General features: G+C 31.1%; 2 protein-coding genes across 3 annotated transcripts; both read right to left on the reverse strand.

The window, feature by feature from the left end:
- Positions 1–485: 485 nt before the first annotated feature.
- LOC106678297 (uncharacterized) lies at positions 486–5,258 on the reverse strand. 2 transcript variants are annotated; one of them, XR_010842896.1, is made up of 3 exons: positions 2,347–2,511; positions 1,118–1,162; positions 486–791 (listed from the first exon to the last, which is right to left on the reverse strand). XR_010842896.1 is itself a non-coding variant. In XM_014416733.2 (3 exons), the coding sequence occupies exons 1-3, from the start codon at positions 5,225–5,227 to the stop codon at positions 521–523; spliced, it is 495 nt and encodes a 164-aa protein (XP_014272219.1). In that variant the 5' UTR covers positions 5,228–5,258; the 3' UTR covers positions 486–520. The 2 variants fall into 2 exon arrangements, 1 of the variants encoding a protein (XP_014272219.1); XM_014416733.2 differs by lacking the exon at positions 2,347–2,511 and adding an exon at positions 5,049–5,258.
- Positions 5,259–7,795: 2,537 nt separating this feature from the next.
- On the reverse strand, positions 7,796–10,437 carry LOC106678303 (uncharacterized). Its single transcript, XM_014416740.2, has 3 exons — positions 10,177–10,437; positions 8,822–8,866; positions 7,796–8,491 (listed from the first exon to the last, which is right to left on the reverse strand). Exons 1-3 carry the CDS (start codon positions 10,404–10,406, stop codon positions 8,203–8,205), a joined length of 564 nt encoding a protein of 187 aa, XP_014272226.1. The 5' UTR covers positions 10,407–10,437; the 3' UTR covers positions 7,796–8,202.
- Positions 10,438–11,300: the final 863 nt, after the last annotated feature.

The following is an 11,300-nucleotide window of genomic DNA, read 5'->3' on the forward strand; positions in this document are numbered from 1 at the left end:
TTTTTTTTTTATAAACTGCTCTACTGCGGTGACCATGTCTTATGTTTATATTTTTTGTTAGACTTTACATTGCTGTATGATGAATTCGTTTAAACGGATCGAATGTGGGTAGCGGATCACTGGTGAGGGTGAAATAGGATGAATAAAATTGTCATTTAACTGAAATACAATTGTTAAATAAAAAAAAATATATAATAAAATATTTGTATTTAATGTGCAGACGAGTATATATTGTAAAAGGTTGAGGAAAAAAATTGTTATTGTATCATGTAAATATATGTATTGTATATATGTCTGGTCATGGGTTGATTGGTATGCTGTGTATTGTAGCAACCTAATGGAAAACAAATTTTACCTTACAGTCTTACTTCAGCGTCGCTGACATCTTATTAGCTACTTCCTTTAATCTTTCTTTTGGCTTTGTTTTTATTAGTTTTGCAAGTTACTAACAGAAATGGTTAAATAGGTAGGTTTTTTTTTCAGTAGAAAAATAAAAAAGTTTATTAAAAGTTCAACAAAACTAACAATTTTCGCTACTGCGTCGTATCCCATATACCCTGATTATGATGTAGACGTCCTTCCAGTAGTCCGCCTCGAGATGGAGGGAGACATTATGGTAGCCCACTCCTCCACTTGTGATGGTTGCGGAACCTGGATATCTGCCATAGTTCTGTGCCTCCATGTAGGTGATGAGGCCTGCGCTGCTGAAGCCTCTTGGAGGATGGTGGATTTCAACGGTATCCTTATGATTGTAATTCTCGCGATGTATTAAATGCCGTGGTAAGTTCAACCTATATCAAAAGAGAATATAACTAGTAGAACAAATTATTTTATTTTTGTATTCTATACACTATTTTCCGTCACTATTTATTTAGATAAAAAAATATTACTAATAAATAATAAATGAAAAAAAAATTCTGAAAATATACTATTTTTATATGTTCACATTTCTAAAAACATATAATTCAGATTAATTTATCTGACTTTGGATTTTTGTTACTCCAATTTGATGGAATTTTGTTGCTTGTTGTTTCAAGCCAGACATCTATGATTTAAATTATGTTTATTTTCTTCTTTTTTTGTTATCAAAAAAATTTTTTAATAAATGATGTTTTACCTGACATTTTTGCCCCTGTGTATGATTCTGGATTCATAAAGTATACTGAAAAAAAAAAAAAATATTTCATTGACTGCAATATGTACTATGTGACTTTTGATAATAGCAGATTCTTAACTTAATTCTATTTTGAACTTTGATGCCTTGTTTTCTTTAATTCCTTAACCAACATAACGCTTATGATTAATAATTAATCAATATCGTATGTCCCGACATAAATACCATTGTTCATCCCAAACTAGCATGTTATTTCTCTGGAATATTTCTTTGAAAAATGAAAATCTATACTGCTGAATCCCATAGAGGGTCTAAGATTACTTGAAAACTGCGCAAGTGGGTGATTACTTCATGATCGCACTCAACTTAAGAGTACTCACTTTTATGCTGCTTTACTCACTGAACTACCCCGGTCTTCCCACTATTCTTAAGATTTTGGTAAACCTTTCATCCTTAAAATTTGTATCATAAATTTTATTTATTTATAGTTCATATTTTACTTATAAGGCATATTTTAATATCACAAATATTATTTATTGTTGGTCCATTTTTTATTTATAAGATTTATTATTCATAGTATTTGTTATTTAATCCCTAAATCTATACCAAGTCTCTAAAATCACAAAACCTAGCTATATCCCTGATCTCATCACTATACGTTCATCCATCCATTCATTAAACACTTGATCCCAACTAGAGAACTGCCTCCTTCTGTTTGCAGAAAGGATTTGTCCTTCCTCATATGCACAATCTCCTTCTAGAATTCTCTTCCCATCTCCATTCGCCAATCTTTATCCATTCTCTCCTTTAAACAACACCTATTCTTTCACTTCCCACTTAACCAAGCCTCCGCATCAGTGTGAACAATGTAAATAGCCATACAATGATTAATTGTAATTGACTTAAGATGTAATTTTATTCTGCATACTGAAACTTTCCACGTGTTTGCTAGACAAATATTCACAATGCGTGAACCATGTATTTATTCATTTCAAATAATTTCAATGGTATTAACTTATATAAGACTCATGGATTGGTCTTTTTCTTCCAAATAATTTTTTTAACGTCGTGTAATGCTTGAGAAAACTCATCTCTTAATTAAATTGTGCATTTATTTTTTATTGTAAAATGCCAAGTGATCGGCACAACTTTAGGGAAAATATTGAAACCGACAATGCAATTACTTCATGTTAATGTTAATAACTAAATTCCTTTTAATTTCAAAACCTCACCTATCATTGATCGTGCGATGTCCCCAGTAATGGTCATAGCCATATAAATTTCGTATGTATCTGTCACCATAGTAACGACGCGCTGCAATTAGCTGCAGAAATGCAAAAGCGCAGAGAAACAGTACTGTGCTCAGGAACTTCATTTTGACTGAATTCGCCTCTCCACGGAATGAATTTATAAGTGCATTGTGCATTATCTTCTATCTTATCTCGTGATAGAAAATATACACCGACTGAAGGACTTTATGTCCAAACGTTGTAGTTTGTTTGTCAGTAATGGATTGATTTAGAATGAAGGTTTATGATGATGTATCAATTGATTAATGATTAATAAACTATCAACATGGAAGGAGACTAAAATTAAATATAAATCTTTACAAAGTAGTTATAATTTTAATAATAAATTCGCAAGTAGGATTATACTATTTAAGATAATTTTAAACATTTCAAAATTTTTTAAATTTTATTATTGCTTCTTATCAAACGTTGGTAGAGAAGTTTTGTATTCATGCAGAAAATTTAAAAAAAACTTTCAATTTTTTCAAAATTTCAAAAACTGCTACCAGACGTATTTTACTCTATAAGACTAACTATTGACCATGCTGTAGGTAATTCTAAGCTCGATAAAAATGCAAAACCGCGGAAAAAGGAGCATTTCCGAGGAATAAATTTTTTAGAAAATTATATGTGTATGATCAGTTTCACGTACGGTTTTTTTTAAGTTCATGTCTTCATGCTTTCATTTTTTGAATTCAATTTGTTTAAGATCTACTTGACTATTGTAAGGCCTGTCTGGACATACGGAGTTGAGCTTTGGGGCTCCACTAAACCATCGAATTCCTCTCGTATCCAATCCTTACAGTTCAAAATCCTTAATGCTCTTTACTTTATCACAAATCAAGTTATCCATCAAGACCTCAATATTTCATATGTTGCCGATTTGACCAGAACCAGATATCAATCCTTTCATGAGAAACTTCCCAACCACCCAAACACACTTTTTTCTAACATGGCTTCTCCTTTAATATCTGATAATAACGCTAGGCGTCTGGAAAGAAAATGGTCCCGAGATCTTCTTCTCAAGTAATGTAATTGGAGTTCTATAAATGGGTAGAATATCCACATAATTGTATCATGTTATTTTATATCTAATAGCAAATTTACATGTATATAATTTTATAGAGTTTTAAATAATAATAAATAAATTAATAAAAAAAAAATGTTTAGAACGGTCCCTTACATTTTAAGTCCGTGGTGCCTGTTTTTCATATCTGCCATTTCTTCTGCATTTTGTAATGATTTTTTTTTTAGCTTTACAATCCAATCGATCCTCTCTAAAGTATTTGTTTATCAGGTTAACATTCTTTTATATATATATATTCACAAGTTACTTTCTCTAGATTTATCACTTTGGTTCTCGTTGTTCATTTTCCTGTGTTAAACTGTACTTGTTTATTCATATGGGACGTTACCAGACATTTCAAATAACCTGTTATCAGTTCAAGTTTTTCTTGTTCGTTTATTAAGCTCTCTAGAAATTGGGTGAATATACGAGATATAACCAGAGTTCTTAGTGCAAACTTCTCTAAAAGAGGATTGGTTTTCCAGAAATCCTGTTTTACCATATGGGTTAGTCCATAGATTTGCTTTATCCATCGCATTTTTATTTTTGGCATTTTATATCTTTTACCAGTTATAAAAACTGGCGACACACTGGAAACATGACCGCTTATTATAGATCAGACGTTTCTGGATTTTTGAACTGGTTTTAGTGCACCTCTGATTCCCTTATTCTGTTAATTGTAATGACAATTCTCTAATGGGCTATTTGGGAGGCGTTTAGTAGAGGATCAACTCAGGAGTCTATATCCATTAAAAAATGACGAAAAAAAATGATTTGTACAATATAATATTATTAGGACCGACTGCCCTACAGTATTCTCTAATAATATTGCTCTTGCTCCTGTCGAACAGATCCACTACTTTGTACAAACGATTCACTTGGAATTCTCACACAAGACTGCAAAAAATGCACGTAGATTCCGACTTTTACAGCACTTACTAGGCGAACGGTCTAAACTTCCAGTTACAAAACACCGATCTACATGACTATTATAATGCCTATCTGGACAAACGGAGTTGAGCTTTGGGGCTTTAATAAATCATCGAATTTCTCCCTTATCCAATCCTTATAATCCAAAATCTTTCGTAAAATCCTAAATGCTCCTTACTTTTCACGAATAAAATCATCCATATAGACCTTAAAGTTCCATATGTAACCGATCTAGCCCGAAACAGATATCATTCCTTCCATTATAAACTCTCTAACCATCCAAACCCACTATTTTCTAACCTTCCATTCCTTACAATCCTCCAAGGTGCCTGAAAATTAACCTTCTAATGTACGTTAAAATGTTGTTAGCGTGCTACCAATGGATAGTTTCTCTACATGCATCATTACATTATCATCTTACATCAACTTTAGTAAATTTATTATGTGGTATGAATATACTATTGTAAATGTAAATAAATAAAAGAAAAAAGTGTTAGAAAATTTCTCAATTGTTTGTTAAATCGAGTTAAGGAGATAAAAGTCTTTTGTCCTATTTTTTTTTCACCTATACATTAACTTCCCTCCATTATTTACTTTATCATTATCATTTGAGGAAATGCAATGATAATTGATCCAATAAAATCCTCACCGCTCACCATCCTGCAGTTGGCCCCAGACGTAGCTGCTGTTCCTGTATCTATGCCATGCATGTCTTGGCACATCTTGCGCCGACACGTCACCAGAATACCAGCCGTTGGCGAGAACCACGCTGGTAAAATGCACAGAACCTAAGGCTCCTAAAATAAATAAATTTACTAAAAATCTCATTGCGGGTTTCACACTAACTGAACGATGCAGTTAGGAAATGTATTTTATATCTGACAACTGACGCAGAGCAACAACTCGAGTGCATTGATATAGTGAGATACGCGCTAATGATGACTTACTGGTTTATCCTCCTCTGTATAATTCAATGTTCAGTAATGACACTAGTTCTCGTTGTATTTCTCTTACTCACCACAATCATTAATAAATTTATAAAATTTTAATCGTGAAAAAAGGTTCTCTACTTCTTATTTATTCTGGATTAGTTGAGCCTTAGTTATGTACACAATAAAAATCCTTAATGGATCACTGGTCTTAAAATACCCGGTTTTTAAAAAAATTGTAACATATAGCATGGTAGAATATTTTTGGGCTTTTAAAAATATCATAGCTATCAGTATATTTAAAATTATTATAGAAATTAATGTTTTTGTTGGCTATGAATGGAATTTCAAAATTAATGTAATGACGCCTCCAATTATTTTGTAATCACAAGTCCTTAAACATCGAAAATTGATTTACTACTTCTATTATTAATCATGAAGCTTTTAATAACCATAAAATTTTCCATATTCATTTGAAACTCTCAACATTTATGAGGGACTTAGGTCACTTTCAAAATAAATTTATCATTTCATGTACCCAATGATTTTCGTGTTACGAAAATTCAGTGCTTTTAAATATATTAGTGACAATTTGCCTTACTTGACAAAAGTAAGGAGTACTGTTAATGGACCAATGGTTTTCACCCTATAAAGGCTGTTTGTTTGTTTTTGTTTAGTGGTATAAAACATCATTGGTCATTAACTCCATGTATACCTTATTTAATTGTACTTACATTTGTTTAATTTTATTTAATATTTTATTGGTTGCGGTTTTAGCGCACTTTCTCAGCCTCCACTGGCTCACTACCAGTGATGCGGCGAGAGGGATGCGCTGGGATCTTTTGAGCTCTGCTCTACCCCTCACACGTGGGGGATAGAGTGGGCTCAGGGATCCTTAGGTCGATTGAGTAAATATTGTATATAAGAGTGTAAATGTGACTATATATTTTATTATTTTATCATTGTGTTATTTTTATACACATAGTTTGATTATGTTCATTCTTCTGTTTTTATATTTTTTAAGAGAAATATTGTTATTTTGTTTTTTTTATTTTGTCTTAGTCTGAATGTGATCGTTCAACATTATTACCTATTGCCCACAACTGTGTGTCAGATTGTTATATCTTTCAATAAATAAAATTTATTTAGTTTAAATAGGTCGTGTGACCTATTTAAAAAAAAATTATTTGATTATTATTTATTTATTATTATTCTTTATTTATTTTATGTTTTTGTTGGCTCGATATTGTATTTGTGCCAGTAAACTTTTTGATTTCTAAAAACTGAAATACTAATTTTATTGTTTTATCATTGGTTTTTGAAATATCCGGATTTAATCCTGAGCTATTGAAATGTGATGTGAAATATGGACCTTCTTGGAAAATATGGCTAATTGTCAAATAGTTGTTGCAATACTGGCAGTTCGGAGGCGTTTGTTTTGAAATAAGATAGGATTGGGTGAGCCTCGTGTGACCTATTCTTAGCCAGGTCAGTACAACCTCCCGACTGCATTTGCGGCTGGACGTAGCGCAGGGCTTGACGTCATTTTTAATAATTTTTAGTTTACTCCTTGCACTTTCATTCCACAAAGATTGCCATTTATCTTTGATTTCCTTTTCGAGGGGTCTTCTTAGACTTGGAACCCATATAAATGTTACTGATATACCCAGATATTAGAGTATTTAAGTAAAAATAGATCCAGGAAATTTTGGGATAGTCTGGATAATTGCAATCTAAAACTTTTCACGAGCTTAATGAGTCTGTGATAATTGTAATATCGTTGTGGCTCAAAGACAAACAGAAGTGAAGTGTTGCTGGAATTACATTTAGTTCGGGAGTGAATATGTCGCAGTTTGTGGAGTTTAATATTGTACGTTGAATCATTTGTTACAAAGGATGATGCTGACTATTGTTCTGATTTTGATCCATCTGTGTAAATTATAAAGGACTTATTTTAGGCATATTTTGAAGACGACGAGAGAAGTGGACTTTATTATCAGCTGGTTCGGTATTATTTGTAGAGTATTTGGGCAGGTCTAGAATTGTTTTAGGACGTTGGAGGGTCCTTGGAGGATGATTGTTTTTGGATTTGTCAATTGTAATCTTTACCGATAAAAGAGATAGCTGAGGACAGTCTTTCTGATAACGGAAGTTGAATTTCGTTTTTGTCGAAAAGGAAAAGCGTACCCACTCAGGCTGTGTGGATCCCGGAATGATCCCGAACCCTGGGCTTTGGAGTTAGTTAAAAAGTGCCTTACCACTGAGCTACCCACTCACGCAATTATATTTATATTATAATGTTAATTACAATATTATATTATAATGTTGAAATTATTTTTTGTATGTCTCTATCCATTTAACCTTTTAGTAACGACCCACTTCTGTGAGCTCTAAAGCTTAAATATTATGAGGTTTAATTTAAAAATGTTTTCTTATTTTAATGATATGTAAGGGAATACATGGGAACATTCCCTGAATCAAATATATTTTAAGTATTATATAAATAACATACAAATATTTAATTTTTATATATGCGATATATTGAATAAATGTGATACATTTTAAAGCTATAACCTATCAAGAAAAAAAGATATCTTTATATCGATGATCACCTCCATAGATGTTAGAACTATTAATTTTGATTATTACAGCAAGAGGTGAAGAGTATGAGAAGAGTTTTAAATAATTTCAAATGTTTTAAGTAATGCTAAAAATTACAATAGAAGTGATAATTAAAAAAAATACGACAATTAATAAATTACAGGATGTTACAAAATCATAAACTTGTTTTAAAATTTAAAAATTACATCTGTGAAGGATTGGGGTTCGACATATGTATAAACATAAACATGTATACTTATGGTTGTGAAAAAGTTAACAATCACCGGGAATTGGTGGAGGATCATGACACACCCCATGTATCACAACGCTGAAGTCCATTTCAGAGTTGAAATCTGATTCGAAGTGGAAGGAGACGAAACGATGTCCTATCCCACCAGCGATGATGCAGGCATAGCCTGCGACCCTGCAGAGGCTCTGTACCTCGATGTAAGTGATAGTACAATCGAACTCAAGGTTTGGCTGAGGCAGTGTCACATCGCAGGTAACCTTTCCTACGAGGCCGCAACTCATGCACGTCGTAGACTTCCTACTGAAGAATTCACTGCATCCAAAAGATTAAAATTATTAGGCATAATATGTTTTGATCAATTAATAACTAAGCATTCTTTTAGTTTCTCAAGCTGAGTATGAAAAAAATTATTTTGTCAAAAAATGGACTGAAATTTCTGATAGACAACATGCTGATATTATTAACATCTCTTAAAATAGATGACAGCATAAATAGGCATATTATATATTATTATATATGTTAATTTTTTAAGTCATGCTATATTGGCTAATTACTGAAATAATAATAATGTATGTATAATAATAAGTAGTGATAATTAAAAGAAGTTTTAATTATTAATATTTTTAAATTAATGGGTATTACCTGATTTCTAGGAAACTTTGAGATACTCTTGTTGTTTCTATAACCCTGAAAGAATATTAATTATTTATTTTAAAATGTAATAATGTGATTGAAATCTTAGTTGTTTTTTATAAATTTCCTACATAGATCCTCATTGGACCAATATTATTAATCAGAAATGGGACAATTTTATAGAAGCAGGTTTGTAAAGTGTATAGGGACACCACATATTTTATTTAACAATTTGTAATGTATATTTTTATTACATATCGTTATTTACCGTTATCAACTAAATAGATTTATTTTTAAAAAATTCAATCATTAATCCAGTGTGTAAATAAAAATAATATTTTTTTAAAAATTGTTGAAGTTAAAAACCTCCTAAGATGAATATAATAATATATTCTATATTTTTCTTCATTGTACAAAATTTCGGGACAATTGTCCCATATTCATGAACCCAAAAAATAAGTTATTTTAATCAACAATAGTCATCCAACTGCCATATATGTGTATTTTTAATTCTTGTAATTATATTTACAGCATACTTGTCATTTTTTTCAATTTCACTATTGGAATCATGTCATCCATATATCATAGTTGAAAATTGTTTTACACCGCATTATTTAGTTTATTTTCCTTCTCTATTGGTGCATTCATTTCTCTCTATAGCACAAACCAATGCTCTATATTGAACATTACCTTTGGACTTTATCAACATGTCCAATATGCTGTTTTTACTTCCCTATCGATGTGTCTAATTTTATCTATTGTGTAATTTAAATTAAAATTATTGATTTTTTTATGATTTGACTATTTTATTCTCACTTATTTTCTCTGATTTTTTTAATGTTTATATGGCTAATCTATACAAAATATCGGCGTAATTTGCATTTGAACATTTTGTGTCTGTTTTATAGTCTACTGTGTCCTTAATATTTTTACATTGTACAATGAATAAAAATATGGAGTAGATTATGTTCATCTTAGGAAATATTTTAACCGATTTAAAAAATGAATATAATCAAACTTTCTAAAAATAAAATCCAGCAAAATAAAAATGTATGTTTAATTTTAAATAAAAATATTAATTTATATTAAACTTTCAATTATGTTCAAATAATCTATGTATATTCCCAAATCTAGCAATTGCCAGGTCTGCTAATAATATATATTTGGTTCCAAAGATCATTTTCGAATATGAGTTAAATCAATTTTAGGAAAAAAATTCTTTTATGGGCTTTTTCATTTGTAATTCATGACTTTTGTTCGTTCATTGAATTTATAATTAACAATGCTGTATATTGGCGTAGAGTACTAAAATATGATCGATAAACAGGAAAATAAAAAGATAAGTGATGAAACCATAGCCTTACCTCTCACATTCCTCTCGTTGCCCCCAGATATAGGTAGAGTTGCTGAACCTACCCCATGTGTTTCTTCTTACGTGATGAAAACGTTCCGGCTGATGGTAATGTTGCACTTGTTGTTCATGACGATGAGAATGTTGATGACCAAAGAATTTGTAATCTCTTAAATAAGAGCTACTGGCGAGCTGCAGGCAACCTAACGCTCCCAGGACAAGTAAAGTTACCAAAAGCTTCATTGTGGGTACATGAACTGAACGTAACTGCTCGAAAATTCATTTTATATGCAAAGTTTGACGCACAGCTGCAACTAACAGTAAATTGATATCCTGGCATACGCAAAAATGATGAGTTACTGGTTATCCTTCATTTAAATTATTAGTGGTGATGTACCACCGTTGGTCACTAAGTGATTAAACGAATTCTCGTCATGCTCATGTTATAGCTTTTTTGAAAGTATCCAGAGCGCAAAAGAGTGAATTATGCAAAAGCGCATTCTTCTACTGCAGTAGTAGTATTGGAAGAAGGCTGAATTGCCCAAAATTAACTATATTCCTTGTAGCATAACGGGTATGAATATAATTGCTAAGATTAGCATATAACGCTAAGCGATTCAAGAATAGATCTGTTGAATTTGTAATTGTATCAAAACTGATCTCAAAAATCTTTTTCATTGTGTTTGTATGATTCCTCGCTCAGATATGATAGGGAGCAATGTTCCACTTTTTCTTGCATGATTAATTTAGATAATTTGTGAACTCGGAAGCGAAACATGTTTTAACCTGTTATCCAGGGAATTCCTTTTTTAATTATGCAGCATATAAAGGGCGTTGGCTCTTTCACTATGACGTGTCAGAACGTCCCGGAGGACATAATTTCATATTATTATTTTGTTTTATTTACGCTTGAAATGAATGAAAAGACAATATATATTTCATAAAATATATATTTTTTTCGTTTATTTATATATAAAGAACAAAATTTCAAACAAATAGAAAATAATTCCAACAAAAAATATGGAAACATCGAATTAAAAATTTAAAGTTTTACAAAAAATTAGTAAGATTACAAAAAATATATATTTTTTATTCAGATACATAATAAATAATATAAAAAATTTAACAACTACAGAA

The sequence above is a fragment of the Halyomorpha halys genome, unplaced genomic scaffold (assembly GCF_000696795.3).
Source record: "Halyomorpha halys isolate HHAL.00 unplaced genomic scaffold, Hhal_1.1 Scaffold134.1, whole genome shotgun sequence".
Classification (NCBI taxonomy): domain Eukaryota; kingdom Metazoa; phylum Arthropoda; class Insecta; order Hemiptera; family Pentatomidae; genus Halyomorpha; species Halyomorpha halys.

What these genes read in the sequence shown, in the direction of transcription:
- LOC106678303 (XM_014416740.2), bottom strand. Translation starts at nt 10,406, where the DNA reads ATGAAGCTTTTGGTAACTTTACTTGTCCTGGGAGCGTTAGGTTGCCTG. An exon ending in CAACGAGAGGAATGTGAGAG is followed by an intron (nt 8,867 to 10,176) that starts GTAAGGCTATGG and finishes ATATTCTTTCAG; the next exon opens with GGTTATAGAAACAACAAGAG. An exon ending in CAAAGTTTCCTAGAAATCAG is followed by an intron (nt 8,492 to 8,821) that starts GTAATACCCATT and finishes TTTTGGATGCAG; the next exon opens with TGAATTCTTCAGTAGGAAGT.
- LOC106678297 (XM_014416733.2), bottom strand. Translation starts at nt 5,227, where the DNA reads ATGAGATTTTTAGTAAATTTATTTATTTTAGGAGCCTTAGGTTCTGTG. An exon ending in CAACTGCAGGATGGTGAGCG is followed by an intron (nt 1,163 to 5,048) that starts GTGAGGATTTTA and finishes TTTTTTTTTCAG; the next exon opens with TATACTTTATGAATCCAGAA. An exon ending in CACAGGGGCAAAAATGTCAG is followed by an intron (nt 792 to 1,117) that starts GTAAAACATCAT and finishes CTTTTGATATAG; the next exon opens with GTTGAACTTACCACGGCATT.